Source organism: Coregonus lavaretus (assembly GCF_964263955.1).
Source record: "Coregonus lavaretus genome assembly, chromosome: 14".
NCBI lineage: Eukaryota > Metazoa > Chordata > Actinopteri > Salmoniformes > Salmonidae > Coregonus > Coregonus lavaretus.
Window position 1 is genome coordinate 22,559,934 of NC_140001.1, and position 18,873 is coordinate 22,578,806.

At 42.2% G+C, this 18,873-nt stretch overlaps 1 protein-coding gene across 1 annotated transcript in view; it reads left to right on the plus strand.

Annotated features, from left to right (window-relative positions):
• The window catches only part of LOC311141602 (solute carrier family 15 member 4-like), a 57,291-nt gene extending 43,139 nt beyond the window's left edge, over positions 1 to 14,152 (plus strand). The window contains exons 8-9 of the mRNA XM_084176977.1: positions 849 to 1,007; positions 13,128 to 14,152. Coding sequence (XP_084033103.1) covers positions 849 to 1,007; positions 13,128 to 13,294 — 326 coding nt within the window. The 3' untranslated portion in view covers positions 13,295 to 14,152. The remainder of the gene's footprint in view (positions 1 to 848; positions 1,008 to 13,127) is intronic.
• Positions 14,153 to 18,873: the final 4,721 nt, after the last annotated feature.

An 18,873-nucleotide genomic window follows, 5' to 3' on the forward strand; every position in this document is an offset into this window, starting at 1 on the left:
GGCTCCCTAATCTCTCTTGACAGCTGCAGCTATAGGACCTAATTTGAAAGATCAGGTTTGAGGCGACATGAAATGATCAACGTCAGCTAGCAGGCAGGCAGCTCTCATGGCAAAATAAAAACTATTTGATCCTCTCTCTCGCTCCCCCCTCCCCCTCAATCCCCTCCTCTGTCTCATGACACATAAAATATTGACACTTTTCCAGAAACAATTGCAGCTGAATAGGTGCTCGAGACTGGTCCCCTGCTGGGGGGGCGTAAGGTAGGCCTGCGGGCGTAAGGGGAGAGAACAGCCCTACTTTCCACTGATATTTAGCAGTCAAACAGCGCTGTGGTGGGCTAAAGCCTCTATCTCATGTATATAAATTGGTCAAGTTGTTATGGATGAAAGGCCTGTTCTTCTAATGTAAATCTAATCTCTAAAGTGGAGCTCTACAGTGAATCATTGGAGTTGCTTCCATAGTGATTGCCCCCTGGCTACTGTGTCTAGGTGGGACCCATGGGTAATGAGCCATCCTCACTATGACACACACTGTCTGCTGCTGACCACAAACTATACTACAGCAACACACACACGGCCAATAGGCTGTCCTCTGCCAAAGTCGTCAAAAAAAACACTTTGAACTGATCCTCACCCCCCAGCCATGGTCTGCCATGGTTGGAACATGTGCAGACATGGATTTTGTTTGATCCAAACACATTTCTAGACTCTTGTCAAAGTTAGCATCCGTCAATGTTTACTCTGTATGGCCAGATGTACTGCATGAGGGGTTTTATGTTTACTTGTTAGTATTTATAGTTTATTCTACGGATCTTTGTTGAGTTAAGTGTCTCTGTCTCCTCTTCCAGGTCTGGAGTTTGCCTACTCAGCTGCCCCCAGGTCCATGCAGAGTGCCATCATGGGGCTGTTCTTCTTCTTCTCTGGGATAGGCTCCTTCGTGGGCTCCGGCCTACTGGCCATAGTGTCCCTCAAGGGGATTGGCTGGATGTCCTCCCACAAGGATTTTGGTAAGAGAGAGCAAACATACAGCCAATACAAGTTCTTAAGGTAGGTTCTTACGAGACAATGGTCATTACTCATATTATAGGAGGTGGACAGGCTCTTCAGAGAGAAGCAATGTGAGTGAGAATGATGGTGCATTTTATCGACTCAGCCTGCATAAAGATCTGTATACGGACTCTAGGGAAACCTGTCGGCGCAATGGGCCTTAAACATGGGCTCTGAAACCTGCCATCAACACACTGGTCATTGATCTTTATGAACACAGTTTTCCAGGGATGAGGAAAGCTATGATACTATGCTCCACTCATGCACAATGTCTTGCGTTTTTATAGATGTTACTGTAAAATTGTTGTGACAAAACATCATCAGTGTGACAAATTACTGTTGTCTTCGTATAGCAGAACACAGTATTGACACTGATTACCTAAGCAGTATTTAGTCTCACAACAACAAACAGAAATGTATTTCCTGGGGGGACGCGTCACAAGAACTTTCATGTCTCGTCCTGATTTTTAAATCCACTTAAGGGGTTTGAAAATGAGTTGCTCCGAAGAAGAAAAAATGACCCTGGTGTAATTCTCTTGTTTTAAGTGTTTCCCGTAGTAAATAGAGATGTCAGACTAACAACAAAAGGTTTGTGTAAATCTGTCGTAGTGCTTGAATAAATAGCGTGGCGCTGGCAGCAGATGGATGTGTTCCCTAGTGAGAGGAGCCTCCCATCCCAAATGCACTTTCCTTTCCTAAGATCACACTGTAAATTGTTTACCCACAAACACCTAATAGCTCATTAATACAGTGTGCCGACAGGTTGGGAGGTATTTTTGATGATGTTAGCACTTGAAGATGCTTGGCACGGCTTCATAAATCCATCCCTCGCCTCGCCCGAGGAGCTGTTTGTTTAGTAAGCATCATTTGATTGTTAAATGAGACCCCAGTTTGCCTGCAAGCCTTCTTTCTCTCGCTCTCTCTTCTTTTTGAAAAAGTAATTTAAAGAGAGACTGAACATCGTAAGGCAGGCGAACAAACAGAATAAACATCCAGGTGGCCAAAGCTTTATCCTCAAAGCCTGTTAGAGATCAGTTTGCTGTTTTGTCTTTTCCCACTTACTTTGCTGGGCTTTACCTGTCTCTATCCCCCCCCCACCCCCGTGACTCAGTGCACTTATTTACATGGCTGAGGGCTGTGTGATGCGGAGACGGAGCGAAGTGGAGTGAAGCATGGATTAAACAGGAGCTTGTGAGCTGAGTAGAGGGGTGCATGCTTGGGGACAGACACACAGTATTAATCACAGGCTGGGGGCCTGATTAAACAGCCCCCTCCTCTTAAGTAAAGCTGCCCCTGTGGCACACCAGAGAGCTGGCACAGCTAGCTAGCTACCTCCTTGGCATGCTGGAGGCTACTGCTCACCTCTGTTACACTACACCACCTCCTCTCTTCTAATCCACACAAACTAGCAGCAGACATGCACAGGTAGAGAAGCAAAGTTAGGTACAAAAATAGAGACCAGAAATCTGTCCAAATGTAAAAGCATATGCCTTTGGTAACTAGTATTTGTGTTATGTTTTCGACTTGGTGACGCCACATCTTACTGGTCATTATCACATTCCTTTATGTGGTCCTAGAAAAGGCAGCCATCTTGTCTCCTCTGACGGAGACTGCAATGTGCTCAGTTAACCCCACGGTTAAAGTCAATGAAAGGTCAACCTCTTCTGCCTCATGAGTTTGCTTGTACACATAAATATGGTTTATTCTGCTGAAACGGGTGCTCCTTTGAGTTATTGGCCAATGTATTCATACACCATTGACTTTCAGGAACACAGAGCTTGATGCTCTGAGTATGTAGCTGCAGTCACAGACCAGGAAATGGCATTTTATTTTCATTGTACCGTGTTCAAGTCCTGACTGATCCAGGATCAGATATCAGGGGATTTTGGACATTCAAAGTTTGGGTTGAGACCCTCATATCCTGCTCACGGACCATTGGGTGATGCTTAGTGAAATGTCAGTGTTTTAATGGGGGGCAAAGGTTCCAGAAAAGGAAGAAATGCTCAGAGAGCTATTCATCTTTCAAGAACTCTTCTTGAGATTAGAGCTATCAGGTATTCTTGATAATATGTATGTGGACACCTACTTGTCAAACATTTTATTCCGAAATCATGGGCAGTAAATATGGAGTTGTTCCCCCCCTTTGCTGCTATAACAGCCTCCTCTCTTCTGGGAAGGCTTTCCACTAGATTTTGGAACATTGCTACGGGGACTTGCTTCCATTCAGCTACGAGCATTAGTGAGGTCGGGCACTGATGTTGGGGGATTAGGCCTGGCTCTCAGTCGGCGTTCCAATTCATCCCAAAGGTGTTCGATGGGGTTGAGGTCAGGGCTCTGTGCAGGCCAGTCAAGTTCTTCCACACCGATCTCGACAAACCATATTATTATTATTATTATTATTATTATTATATTTTAAATACTTTTTACCCCTTTTTCGCCTCAATTTCATGATATCCAATTGGTAGTTACAGTCTTGTCCCATCGCTGCAACTCCCGTACAGACTCGGGAGAGGTGAAGGTCGAGAGCCATGCATCTTCCGAAACATAACCCTGCCAAGCTGCGCTGCTTCTTGACACAATGCTCGCTTAACCTGGAAGCCAGCCGCACCAATGTGTTGGAGGAACACCGTACAACTGGTGACCGTGTCAGCATGCATGCGCCCGGCTTGCCACAGGAGTCGCTAGAGCGCGATGGGACAAGGACATCCCGGCCGGCCAAACCCTCCCCTAACCCGGACGATGCTGGGCCAATTGTGTGTCGCCTCATGGGTCTCCCGGTCGCGGCCGGCTGCGACACAGCCCTGGATCAAACCCGGATCTGTAGTGACGCCTCATGCACTGCAGTGCCTTAGACCGCTGCGCCACACGGGAGACCTGACAAACCATTTCTGTATGGATCTCGCTTTTGTACACAGGGGCATTGTCATGCTGAAACAGGAAAGGGCCTTCCCCAAACTGTTGCCACAAAGTTGGAAGCACAATATCGTCTAGAATGTCATTGTATGCTGTAGCGTAAACATTTCCCTTCACTAGAACTAAGGGGCCTAGCCCGAACCATGAAAAACAGCCCCAGACCATTATTCCTCTTCCACATTTTATTGTTGGCACTATGCATTCGGCGAGTAGCGTTCTCCAGGCATCCGCCAAACCCAGATTTGTCCGTTGGACTGCCAGATGGAGATTCATCACTCCAGATAACGCATTTCCACTGCTCCAGAGTCCAATGGCGGCGACCTTTACACCACTCCAGCCAACGCTTGGCATTGCGCATGGTGAGCTTAGGCTTGTGTGCGGCTGCTCGGCCATGGAAACCCATTTCATGAAGCTCCTGACAAACAGTTATTTTGCTTCCAGAGGCAGTTTGGAACTCGGTAGTGAGTGTTGCAACCGAGGACAGACAACTTTTATGCGCTACGCGCTTCAGCACTCGGCGGTCCCGTTCTGTGAGCTTGTGTGGTCTACCACTTCGCGGCTGAGCCGTTGTTGCTTCTAGATGTTTTCACTTCACAATAACAGCACTTACAGTTGACCAGGGCAGCTCTAGCAGGTCAGAAATGTGATAAACTGACTTTGTTGGAAAGGTGGCATCTTATGACGGTGCCACGTTGAAAGTCACTGAGCTCTTCATTACGGGCCATTCTACTGCCAATGTTTGTCTACGGAGATTGCATGGCTCTGTGCTCGATTTTATACACCTGTCAGTGGCTGAAATTGCCGAATACACTAATTTGAAGGGGTGTCCACATACTTTTAGTGTAAGTGTATATACTATAGCAAAATGTTTCCTTTTAGAATGGAAATAAAATCTATATGAGATGTAATTTTTATTTTATTTTATGCTGTAAATGCCATCTGATCAACTCTCAATACAGTGAGGGAAAAAAGTATTTGATCCCCTGCTGATTTTGTACTTTTGCCCACTGACAAAGACATGATCAGTCTATAATTCTAATGGTAGGTTTATTTGAACAGTGAGAGACAGAATAACAACAACAAAATCCAGAAAAACGCATGTCAAAAATGTTATAAATTGATTTGCATTTAATGAGGGAAATAAGTATTTGACCCCTCTGCAAAACATGCCTTAGTACTTAGTGGCAAAACCCTTGTTGGCAATCAGAGGTCAGATGTTTCTTGTAGTTGGCCACCAGGTTTGCACACATCTCAGGAGGGATTTTGTCCCACTCCTCTTTGCAGATCTTCTCCAAGTCATTAAGGTTTCGAGGCTGACGTTTGGCATCTCGAACCTTCAGCTCCCTCCACAGATTTTCTATGGGATTATTGTCATGCTGGAATACCCATCCACGACCCATTTTCAATGCCCTGGCTGAGGGAAGGAGGTTCTCACCCAAGATTTGACGGTACATGGCCCCGTCCATCGTCCCTTTGATGCTGTGAAGTTGTCCTGTCCCTTTAGCAGAAAAACTCCCCCAAAGCATAATGTTTCCACCTCCATGTTTGACGGTGGGGATGGTGTTCTTGGGGTCATAGGCAGCATTCCTCCTCCTTCAAACACGGCGAGTTGAGTTGATGCCAAAGAGCTCGATTTTGGTCTCATCTGACCACAACACTTTCACCCAGTTCTCCTCTGAATCATTCAGATGTTCATTGGCAAACTTCAGACAGCCCTGTATATGTGCTTTCTTGAGCAGGGGGACCTTGCTGGCACTGCAGGATTTCAGTCCTTCACAGCGTAGTGTGTTACCAATTGTTTTCTTGGTGACTATGGTCCCAGCTGCCTTGAGATCATTGACAAGATCCTCCCGTGTAGTTCGGGCTGATTCCTCACCGTTCTCATGATCAATGCAACTCCACGAGGTGAGATCTTGCATGGAGCCCCAGGCCGAGGGAGATTGACAGTTATTTTGTGTTTCTTCCATTTGCGAATAATCGCACCAACTGTTGTCACCTTCTCACCAAGCTGCTTGGTGATGGTCTTGTAGCCCATTCCAGCCTTGTGTAGGTCTACAATCTTGTCCCTGACATCCTTGGAGAGCTCTTTGGTCTTTGCCATGGTGGAGAGTTTGGAATCTGATTGATTGATTGCTTCTGTGGACAGCTGTCTTTTATATAGGTAACAATCTCAGCTCGTTACCTGTATAAAAGACACCTGGGAGCCAGAAATCTTTCTGATTGAGAGGGGGTCAAATACTTATTTCCCTCATTAAAATGCAAATCAATTTATAACATTTTTGACATGCGTTTTTCTGGATGTTTTTGTTGTTATTCTGTCTCTCACTGTTCAAATAAACCTACCATTAAAATTATAAACTGATCATTTCTTTGTCAGTGGGCAAACGTACAAAATCAGCAGGGGATCAAATACTTTTTTCCCTCACTGTAACTACAAATCTAAGAACTGGCCATAGTCTCCCTCAATGGAGAAGCCTGTCCCTCAAATAACAGAAGCCTGTTATTTCCTTTAATGGTGTCAGAGTTCAGTATAGTGATTTCTCCATATAGATAAGCTAATAATGGTATTGATAGATACAATTATCAATGTATTTACAATTACCGGTACTCATGATTGATCTACTGAATCCATTTACTCTAGTCAAATCAGAAGTTTTACAACACAAGGAAGAGAAGTCTGACAGAATATGTTCAGGCATAGTTGAAAACATAAAAACCTGCATTGATCACCTTCATTAAATTCATTTTGTACCAGAAAATGGGATTGAATGCCTTGAAGTGTGAAACTGTTGGGACATTGCATTGAGAGCTTAAATGTATTGATCAATTTCAAAAACCTTAAATTGATATTGACATGATCCATCTCTGCACAACATGACTTGCTCCAATACAGTACCACAGCACAGCCATACAGTGTCATGGTTATTGCCACATACTGTGGGCAGGAAGGAGGGAAGCAGACTAATGAAAATTAGGAAAGTTCCATTACAAAAATGTAAACCTTGCATAATTTTTCAAACGCACCCCATAAACTCGTTTTCCGCTAATCAGTCGTCCCCTGATATTCCTCCGGAGCCAGTTATATTACTTATTCTCCAGGGATGTTTATTGAATCTATAAAACACTACACAATTAAGGTCAATGAACAGGGTGCTCTTTCCCCTCAACATGTATTTATTCAGCTGCAGTTGTGCCTTGGCCTCTCTCAGTCCCCTTAAAGCCATCACCCCTGTTTAATTAAGGCTGTGCTTGCAGACTCTCTGAGTGTCAGCTATCGATTTGAAATACTAGCAGTAGACTCTCTGCCGGCATACCCATACCCCCTGTGCTAGCCTACTGTGCAAATTGTTTTATTCCCTATGAATTATTCAACATTACGTCGGAATCTATTATTTTGGTATTTTACTAACATTTTAAACATGTCCAAGCTTGAGTGAGCACCAACGAAAAAGGTCTGAAATGGAAAAACTTTTAGTGTTTGGCTCCTCCATGCTATTTCTACACTGATACACTGGTGGAGCTTTACCTATTGTAGAATTACAAAATGACTGTCGCCAATCTAATCAGGAGAGAAATTCCCTGGCCTTTTGAAAGTAAGATGAAATGTTTTCAATTAGTGAAATTACATTCACATAGATGGGCAGCGCTGTTGAATCGTATGCAATCTCTAACGACCTGGTTTAAGGTCCAATGCAGCTGTTTTTATCTCAATATCAAATAATTTCTACATAACAATTAAGTTGTTTTAAATTAAAATGGTCAAAAATAAACAAATAGTTTCTTAGCCAAGAGCAATTTCTCAAGCAAGAATTTTGCTATGACTATTTGGAGTGGTCTGAGTGTGGAGCGGAAATTGGCAGAGAGATTTGGAACGCTCTCTTTCTTATTGGTCTATTTACTAATGACTAAATGTCACCATGGAAGGCCAAAACTCCCTCCCACCAAAACAGGGTGAAATTTCACACTGTCTTTTCAAACAACTCTTACACTAAAAGGGCATTATCATAATGTTCACAATTTCACAGTATCATTCCAACCTCGGTGTGGATATATATATATACTGTGCTATGAAAAAGTATTTGCCCCCTTTCTAATTTTCTCTACTTTTGCATATTTGTGATACTGAATGTTATCAGATCTTCAACCAAAACCTAATATTAGATAAAGGGAACTTAAGTGAACAAATAACACAACAATTACCGTATTTTCCGCACTATAAGGCGCACCGGAGTATAAGCCGCAGCAGATAAATTGAATAATATTGAATGATGTGTACATATATAAGCCGCACTGGACTATAAGCCGCAGGTGTTTTAATGTTTAATTACCATATGTAAGGGTTCGTGCACAGAGGGGATTGTCGGGAAAGAGATGGCTGCTTGAGGAAGCTCCCATTTATTAACATTTCAACAAACAAGTTGCATATTTGCATAACGTATTCAAGTGTTACCATTTAGTGCAATAGTAGCTACAGAACATATACTGTGCTGTGTAAACTGTACTGTATCACATAGCGTTTCAGACACACAAACTTTTCAACTTTCAAACTTAAACGGTGCGCTCCCAGCGCACATACCGGCAGTGATCTACAGCAGTGGTTTTCAACCAGTGGTCCTTGAGGGAGTGCTAGGGGTTCCCCAGCAAAATTAGTTAATAGCGTCACAATCATTTAACCACTTAACTTTGGTTATTTTTGAAAAACCTTGAAAAAGTGTGCACATCTTTGAATATTTATCTACATTATAGCCTACAGTAGTACCATAACAAAAAACAAAGCTTACAGCGCTTGACGAGGCAATATCAATGGCTAAATTAAATGTGTTTTTTTGAAAGTGCAAAATAAAGTGCCTGTAACACGACAGTAAGCGCGTAAGCCTAAAGTTGCAGCAACACGGCTGCTTAAAATATACGGTAATCAGCCTACCAGAAAAGTCATTAATCCTCGTCTTCATCTTTTAGGCTAAGGTGCAGTACACGGCTGTAACCAGAAAAGTCAAGTCATTAATCCTCATCTCCGTCTTCTTCCTGCGTACTAAAACCACCAAAGTCCTCATCTTCAGTGTCGGAAACGAACAGGCTCAGGGTGGCTTCGTCAGCCACTCTCCTCTCTCCTTCGTTGTCGCTCTCAAAACCAACGAACTCCTCTTCGTCACTGTCGGAATCGAACAGCCTATGAAGGGCCTCAGCTGTGGCGGCGTCCTCCTCTTCATCACGCAGCAGTCCAGCCTTTCGGAACCCGTTAATGATCGTGGATGTTTTGACAGCCAGATTGACTGCCTTTAACTTAAAAGCTGCATCATATGCATTTCTACGTTTGTTTTCCATAATGAGGGTTTGTGCATGAAAACTTCCTTTGCACAAACTGTCTCGCTCTCGTAATGTCTGTCTGTCTTGCTCTCGTTCTGTCTCTCGTACCACTCTCGGTTCCACTTTTACTTTTGCGCGCTACCTGTCTCACTCTTTTCCGGCCTCCAGCTTTTCCTGCTGGAGCCCGCCGCTTAAAGGTGGGGGGCGCGGACCGGTCATAGAGCCCATAGAGTTAAAGTTGGTGGACTGTAACCTGTAAAATCCATAGATTTAGGAGGTCTTCTAGTGGCCGTTAGCTGTAAAAATCCATAGATTAGCCGCACCGTTATATAAGCCGCAGGGTCGACAAATGGGAAAAAAGGCGCGGCTTATAGTCCGAAAATTACGGTACATATTTATTTCATTTATTTCATAAACAAAGTTATGCAACACCCAATTCCCCTGTGTGAAAAAGTAATTGCCCCCTTACACTCAATAACTGGTTGTGCCACCTTTAGCTGCAATGACTCCAAACAAATGTTTCCTGTAGTTGTTGATCAGTCTCTCACATCGCTGTGGAGGAATTTTGGCCCACTCTTCCATGCAGAACTGCTTTAATTGAGTGACGTGTGGGTTTTCAAGCATGAACTGCTTGTTTCAAGTCCTGCAACAACATCTCAATTGGGATTAGGTCTGGACTTTGACTAGGCCATTCCAAAACTTCCAATTTGTTGCTTTTTAGCAATTTTCATGTAGACTTGATTGTGTGTTTTGGATCATTGTCTTGCTGCATGACCCAGCTGCGCTTCAGCTTCAGCTCACAGATGGATGGTCTGACATTCTCCTGTAGAATTCTCTGATACAGAGCAGAATTCATGGTTCCTTTTATTAAGGCATGTCGTCCAGGTCCTGAGGCAGCAAAGCATCCCCAAACCATCACACCACCACCACCATGCTTGACCTTTTAGTATGATGTTCTTACTGTGGAATGCAGTGTTTGGTTTTCGCCAGGCATAATGGGACCCATCTCGTCCAAAAAGTTGACTCAAGTTTGCCAAAAAGCACCTGGATGATCATCAAGACTCTTGGAAGAACGTTCTATGGACAGATGATTCAAAAGTATAACTTTTTGGACGACATGGTTCCAGTAATACAGTATATATCACAGGAAAATAAAGTTTTTGACTGCACTGGGCCTTTAAGGTATTGACCCCCTCTGTGAACGTTATCCCGATGGTCTTTCTGTAATCTTCTCCTTTTCCAATTATCCATAAAGAGCATGCAGAGCACACAGACAGCAGAGAGGCTGGATGTGGATGTGATATGGATTCAGATGTGCTCTGCTGACTGCATACGGAGGGACAGGACCTGCAACACTTTCTCATAAAGGTTAATACAATCCTATGATGAACTGCAAAGGAAACATGAGGCATGCACCTGAATGTGTAGTTCTACATGCATTTAGACTGCCTACAGAGTGAGTCCTACCTGTTGCAGTTTGGAGGTTCTTTATGGTTAAAATATGCCGACCTGCATATCTTCTGCCTCTGGTGAAGTGCCGCTAGCAGCAATCCATTGAGTTTGTTTTCAGTTTTGAGTGAGCATAGTTTATAGGTTTACATTTGGAAGGGAATGAGAACTCTGAGGCCTTGGGATACACTCTGCGGTAAATCTGTCAATTGTTAGCGAGGTAATACAAATGATTGCAATCCTATATATGTATAAGGTCAGTGTTGTATTCTGGTCATGCCTTGTGACTTATCAAATTGTGCAAATCCCAAAGCGTGTCCAGTAAAAAGTTCAAGCCCTTGGTGAATTGGGGTCATGTTGATGACCTCCCCAGTATCATGTGTGTGTTTGACCTCTTCTGCTGTCGTGTACACAATGACTTTGAGGCTCTGTGACTGAGTCATTGTGTTCTCCTGGCCCCAGGGCCCCCAACTCTGAAGGGACAGGTCTCTGAACCCCAGGGCCCGGAGGGCCATCACACCACTCTTCCTGTTCTCTCTCTTTCTCAGCCCACCCGTGCCACCCACCCTCACCATGGGAAATGACAAGATTTCTGTGGGATTACCCCGTTATCCAATTTAAAATCAAGCCTAGTCCTTCTTCTCTAGGTCTTTATTCACAGTGACAGTCCCACATGGAGAACTTAGTAGGTGCATTCTTTTGACAGCACACTGCCTTGGAGCTTTGGACTTCCTCATTTGAAGATACAGTATGTAAGCTAGCTAGCTCTATCCATTCTCTCATGTATCCTTCCGGGCTAAGAAAGCGTACCATGCTGTGTGCCTATTGTATAAACTGAAACGTTATGCAGGGCACTCTGATAGGGCAGCCGTCAAATGAATAGCTGTGATTTGCATTAGGCTTCTGGCTGACCAGCAAGGCCAGTAAACCAGACTGCCAGGGGTGGAAAGCTTCTCTAATGCCAGCAAAATTGTCAGACAATGTTCCGTTTAAGTTTCAAAATGGAGGATTTAGTCCGGCTTTTCCCTTCATGTCAAACTATAGCGGGGAAAAACAAGATTTTGTTTAGAATTCCCCTCCAGTGTTTGTTTGAATAGGGACAACCAATCAGCAGTGCCAACGTTCAGAAGTAAAGACTGCAATAGCTGGGTGCAAATATAAACCTCGGAAAGAGGCTTCTTAGTAACAATGCACTGCTGAAACTGGAGACTGGTGATGTTGTTTAGCTGAGAAAGAAGGGTGCCAATTTTTATCTCATTAAGACAGAAGGGTAGTATTGTCTTGGACAATATGAATTTTATAGTACTACAGATTTAAGGTGGTGATATGGTTTGCATAGGGTTGCTGAGTTGCTCTAACAAGGGTCTATGTAGGAGAGATGCCGACCAGTTGTTTTGTACTGAAAATAGTCAGAGCTTTTCTATGACATACTGCGCCAGTGTCTCCAATACACACACAGCTCATATTTCAATCCCACTAAGCCAGAGTGAAGGTCGAACAATAAAGTGATTGTGATTTTTCTCATTTTTATTGCATCTGTTCCTCTGAGGAAACAGTCCTTTAATAGTGTTGAGACTCCCTGCCGCTCCTCACAGCTGAGGGTCCAAACTGTTCTGTTATTTCTCAAGCTTCAATCCCAGATCCTCAATAATACCCTCCATATGATCATTGAAGTGTGGGGTCAAACTGCGTCGAACATCTCATAAGTAATAAGACAAGAAGAAATCGGCTTCCCGCTGCACTGTGATGGAGCTGTTTCTTCTCATGCACAAGACTGATCTCATTCCATTTCTCTCGAAAGAGCGAGCTAAACATGGAAACAGAAAAACTTTTGTTGCCATGTGACATTGTCAGGTTATGCCCATACAGATGTAGGATCTTAATTTGATCACCTTTGTTGCTGTAGTGTATTTGAGTTTTAAAAATGCTTCTAAAGTTTGTAATTTCCTCTTAGAAATTTGACTTGACTTGCCCTAAACAAAAATGTATCAACACCTACAAAAATGTCCATTCATTATAATCCACATAATTCACATTTCCTGTTGCTCCAGGATTATTTTCCTGCTGTAGCAAACTGGCTCAAATTAAGATCCTACATCTGTATGCCTGAATGAACAGTATGTATGCCATTAATGTGGAACACTGCATTGTGATGTTGGTGTCATGCGCCCATCCATCTCTGACTCTTTCTCCCTCTCTGCAGGTTGCATCAACCACTGCTGTTTGTCATGTTTTGCTCTTTCTATACCCCATTTTTATTGTGACTAATGATTTATGACATCTGCATCATGCCCTCTTGTCTCCCCATCTCTTCCTCTCTGCAGGTTCTTGTGGTGTCTCTTTCTGAGATGTTGCACTGATGTCTGTCATAACAATGTCCCTGTGCCTCCCCCCTCTCTCCCTCCCTCTAGGTAACATCAATGACTCCCAGCTCAACTACTACTTCTTCCTGCTAGCGGGGATCCAGGGCCTCACCCTGCTGGTCTTCCTCATCGTGTCGGTCAAGTACGACAAACGGAAGAGTAATAGAGCAGGAAGTCAGAGGCAGGGTATCACTTCATCTGGGTCCCAGGACTGACCCCTGTCCATCTGACCTCACCCTACCTGCTTTAGTTCGTAGTGGTTAGTGCCAAAACACCTGCCTGATTTGGTACTGGAGTCCCTAAAAACACGCCACTTCGATACAGCTATGACCGGAAGTGACTTTTCGTAGCAAGTTAAGAGAGCATTTTATCCAACTCTAACCCTTTTCCTAACCTTAACCTAATTCTCCTAACCTGCTACGTTAATTCTCCTAACCTGCTACGAAAAAGTCCCTTCCGGTCTTAGCTGTATCAAAGTGACGTGCTTTTAGGGAATCTCGATTTGGTACGGGATAGTTTGTGTTCTTTTCCTCAATGGGTTTGTAAGACTATTACATTTTAAAGGAGAAATATCTATTTCCCTCACATGAGATCAAGTTCATCTTTAATGTATATTTATTGTACAGTACCTTATTTAAACTATAATTACTGTGTTAGATCAGGGTGCCCTTGAATACGAATTATGTAATTTTCAATAATTTAAACTAATTATTTAACGTAAACTGCTCAAATTAAACCCAAATGACTCACTCCTATCGTCAGATATGTATGGCATTACACGACTGTAGCCTTTTTACTGGTATCATAGATCAATTTACAATTTAACATGACACACTACTTTGAAAAACTTTTGAGGATTCATCAACTGACTGATCAGGTTTGTACTCTTGTTTGTTTTCTCTTAAAGCCTTTCTTTGATAATTTGCAGTAGAGGAATTGTGCCATATTCAGACAGTATTGAACATTATTCAATTGTGATTAGGGGCTTGGTGTTTGCTAGATAACTTTTTTAAACATCTGTTTATGATTGGCATGTATAGGTTAAATAAAACATGTTTTTTTACTAATCATTATTTTCACCTACTGTAAGCGTTTTCAATATGGTACTATGTTTTCAGTCTTTAATTTTGAATGATGTCATACTGTTGCTTATACAGTGAGTGTACAAAACATTAGGAACACCTTCCTAATATTGAGTTGCACCCCCTTTTGCCCTCAGAACAGCCTCAATTCTGGACTCTACAAGGTGTCAAAAGCGTTCCACAGGGATGCTGGCCCATGTTGACTCCAATGCTTCCCACAGTTGTCAAGTTGGCTGGATGTCCTTTGGGTGGTGGACCATCCTTGATACACACAGAAACTGTGTATCAAACACAAACCGGTGTGCCTGGCACCTACTACCATACCCTGTTCAAAGCCACTTCAATATTTTTGTCTTGCCCATTCAGCCTCTGAATGCCACGCATACACAATTGTCTCGAGGCTTAAAAATCCTTCTTTAACCTGTCTCCTCCCCTTCATCTACACTGATTTGAAGTGGATTTAACAGGTGACATCAATAAGGGAACATGGCTTTCACCTGGTCAGTCTGTCATGGAAAGAGCGGGTGGTCCTCAATGTTTTGTACACTCAGTGTATACATACACTTTGTCTTTTAGGTGTTGATCTAGAGTTACTTAAATATCAGAGGTATTTCTTGAATTAAATTTGCCTGCTAAAAACCATGAATAAGGTTTAGACTACTACTACTTTTCATCTATGCAATGATTTAATCAAACTTTAATCTGATTACAGAAAAAAAAACAATGACATTAAATGTACATAGTGCCAGCTGGTTCAACTTGTATACCATTCTGATATATTTACCATCATAATTTACTCTGACTAATCATCCCTAGCCAGCAAAAGCAAAATATAGTGTTGCTGAAACGGGATATTCTGTGATTGCTGCAGCAGAAAACAATGTGAATTGTATCAAATTGGTTGTATCGTGAAACACATTTATTTTTTTATCAAGTTGACATTTAGTTCAGACTGAACCACAATTTTAGAGTTACTGTTTCTTTATGCACTTGGGGTGAAGGTTAAGATGAAAATGTTCATTTGCAGTATCAGTCTCTGACAATGGCTAGCCTCTGATTTGGATGTATTAATGAATATGAATGTCTGTAGTGACCACATGGTGTCCTTATGGATAGACTGCACTTTTAGATACTGTAGCTTTGGGGGGTCGTGACTACTGTATACTTATCATACGGGAGACAATGTTCAGAACACTCCATGTAATCCCTCTTATTTGGTCGTTGACTGTGGCACTTGAAAACTATATATGTTCTGTTAAACAGCAAGATCCACAATGTTTATTTATTTTTCTTTTCCCAACAAGTGATTGTTTAGGAGTGATCTGCATGTTTGCTTTATCTAGACTTAAGTGCAAAAAGTGAAAGCTGAAAGTAAGGTGTTTTACAAACCAAAATCCACTCAGGGCTCAAGGGAGGTGGAATAATTTAATTATTAAAGAATACCAATACAATTGTTAAGAGGAGTTAGTAAACTGTCTTTGAGATCTCATGAAGTATAGCTGTTTACAGATTCTCAGGTTGGTGGCTTGAATTGACCTTTTAGCTATCACATTGAAACCACTTACTAACTCATTGACAGTGGCTGAAAACATTATTTTGGCTGTTATTAGTGTTTGTTTGATGAATGGTGGTTCATTATTTTATTCAGTATTTCAAATGTAAGTCTTCCTTTTTTGTGTCAACATCTTTTGAAGAAACATGCTGGAGCATTGGTATTTATAAAAATACTTTTTTGGGGGGGTTGTTATTTTTGCCAATAAAATATATTAAATCTGTCATTTTCTACATTGGCTACTCTAAAGGAAACACTTTGTTTGAGATTGCTTATCCCTTAGGACTTGACATGTAATGATTGACATCTATTATTTTAAAGATGGGTAAAAGAGAACCGTAAGTATTTTAGTCATATTGATGCTGTCTGTTTTACAACTGTTTGATAACTGTTATGTTAGCACGAGCATTAGCATATATTTGCCATAATCCGGGTTATATTATGTATCTATTACGGTAAGCATCTTCTAGTCCATTGTAACCCTATTATTCCTCTTAGAAATGGGAGACCCCCGCTGGCAGGTTGTCACAGAATACTTTGTATAACACAGAGCTCTTATTGTGACTCGTGTGAAGTTTAGCATTTCCAGTGAAGCGTATGCATATTTCTTCAATTTCATCAGACTGGGATTGAAATCGGCACGTCTCCACAAATCATGCGTTAATGCTGAGGCCATACAGCCGAGGCAACAACGCCGGGTCGTTTCCTATATATTAAATTAGATGGAGTCTGGTGGTTGGATTCAGACCACACAAGTGTGTCAGAACAACCAGCTCGATGTTTGAATTTAAAGCAAAGCCTCCAGGTTATAGCTGTGTGGCCGCTTCTTACTCACAAGATTACTTTTTGGCAGATATGAGTGGTTATTATTTTTTTTGGTTATGGAGGAAGTCTTTAAGGGCAATAACATTGAAAAATACTGAATAATTGAGATATTGCCTTTGAGGTTCAGGGTTTAGGTCAGGTTTGTAGACCAGGCTTTACAAAGCAGTGGAACTGGAGAGCTGTAAGCTAGTTATGAAATCAATTGTTTCTAATGTGTATTTCTAGTCATTATCTAGACTAATAGATGTACAACAGGGTTTGTAGTAAGTCATTTGGATAGTAGTTTAGAAACAGATTATTGAACAAGATTATTCAAACTAAACATCAGTATTGACTACTATCATATACTATATCAAACAGTTGTAATTATTGAATAAGCGGGTATTATCTTACATTTTCTCACGTTCATTAAGATAATCTATTGGAACCATTAAAACCTTTTAATTGCTTGAGCCTTAAAGGCTGTAATTACACAGGCATCCCAATTATGTTCTTTTTTCCACTAATTGGTATTTTGACCAATCACATCAGATCTTTTTCAGAGCTGATCTAATTGGTCAAAAGACCAATTAGTGAAAGAAAGATCAGAATTGGGCTGTGTAAATGCAGCCCAAGGCACCCAGATCATCCATCCATAATACACTAATCATTAGTTTTTATTTCAACGATTTATATGCATCATTGGTTTATATACTGATTGTACAAAACATTAGGAACACCTTCCTAATATTGAGTTGCACACCCTTTTGCCCTCAGAACAGCTTCAATTAATCGGGGCATGGACTCTACAAGGTGTCGAAAGCGTTCCACAGGGATGCCCATGCTGACTCCAATGCTTCCCACAGTTGTGTCAAGTTGGCTGGATGTCCTTTGGGTGGTGGTACATTCTTGATACATATGGGAAACTGTTGAGCGTGAAAAACCCAGCAGTGTTGCAGTTCTTGACACACTCAAACCGGTGCGCCTGGCACCAACTACCATACCCCGTTCTAAGGCTCTTAAATATTTTATCTTGCCCACTCACGCGCTGAATGGCACACATGGGCTCCCGAGTGGCGCAGCGGTCTAAGGCACTGCATCTCAATGCTTGAGGTGTCACTACAGACCCCCTGGTTCGATTCCAGGCTGTATCACAACCAGCTGTGATTGGGAGTCCCATAGGGCGGCGCACAATTGGCCCGTCGTCGTCCGGGTTTGGCCGGTGTAGGCCGTCATTATAAATTAGAATGTGTTCTTAACTGACTTGCCTAGTTAAATAAAGGATAAATAAAACATACACAATCCATGTCTCAAGGCTTAAAAATCCTTCTTTAACCTGTTTCCTCCCCTTCCTCTGCACTAATTGAAGTTGACTTAACAAGTAACATCAATAAGGGATCATAGCTTTCACCTGATCAGTGTATGTCATGGAAGAGCGGGTGTTCCTAATGTTTTGTACACTCAGTTTACGTACGACACATTTGATATGTTATTTAGGATGTTTTGGTTTATGGGCGTTCTGAAGTCCTTTCTGTTGCATTGCAGGATTTTCTTGAACCATAGAGGAGATAATCTCAGATATTTTTGGAAGTTTAGGAATTTCAGGCACACTGGATCAGCAGCAACAAGATAACCCTGTTGAAGGGGATGTGGGATGTAGTCCAGCCCAGAACAAATTATTATTCATGTATCTATTGTTCAGTTCAACAACATGTTTTGTCACTGTCAGTGCCGGTTTCCATAGCACCGGGAAGTGTGGCAGGAGGAGTATTAAGCTGTGTTACATTAGGTTGTCCAGACAGGCGAACAGATAACCAGAAAAACAACTTATTGCAGGTATGTTGTATGTACCAGGATTTATTGTTAAGATTTGTCATTATCTGCTGAGGTTGTTTGTGTAGGGATACATCCAGAGTCTCATCAAAATATAAAAATAAATCTTCCTCAGCCTTGACGAAGCTTGCTGCTATCATCAGCAGGTATACTGTATATCACTCTGGCCTTGTGACCTTCACTTGTTTTCAAACAGGTTTAAAAATGTCCCACAAGGTCTTGGAGTGGTATATTTTCCAACCAGCCTCACTATATATCTATATGACATGGTTGGGTGCACCCCTCATCTTGCAGCTGGAGGCTTTTTGCCAGCCAATCTTTCATTGCCTTTGGGTGTTTGAGCCATCACTGCTATTTTCTGTAGTGGATCCGGGGGGTGGGGAGGAGGGGGGAATGTTGTTGTTTGTCATCCCACTGAGGTGCACAGGTCAGGCGGGAGACTTTGTTTACAAGGCACAGCTACTTGGCTCAGGCACCAGAGTTGTGTTTTTGAACAATGTTGTCTGCATTTCCCCGTGGCGCC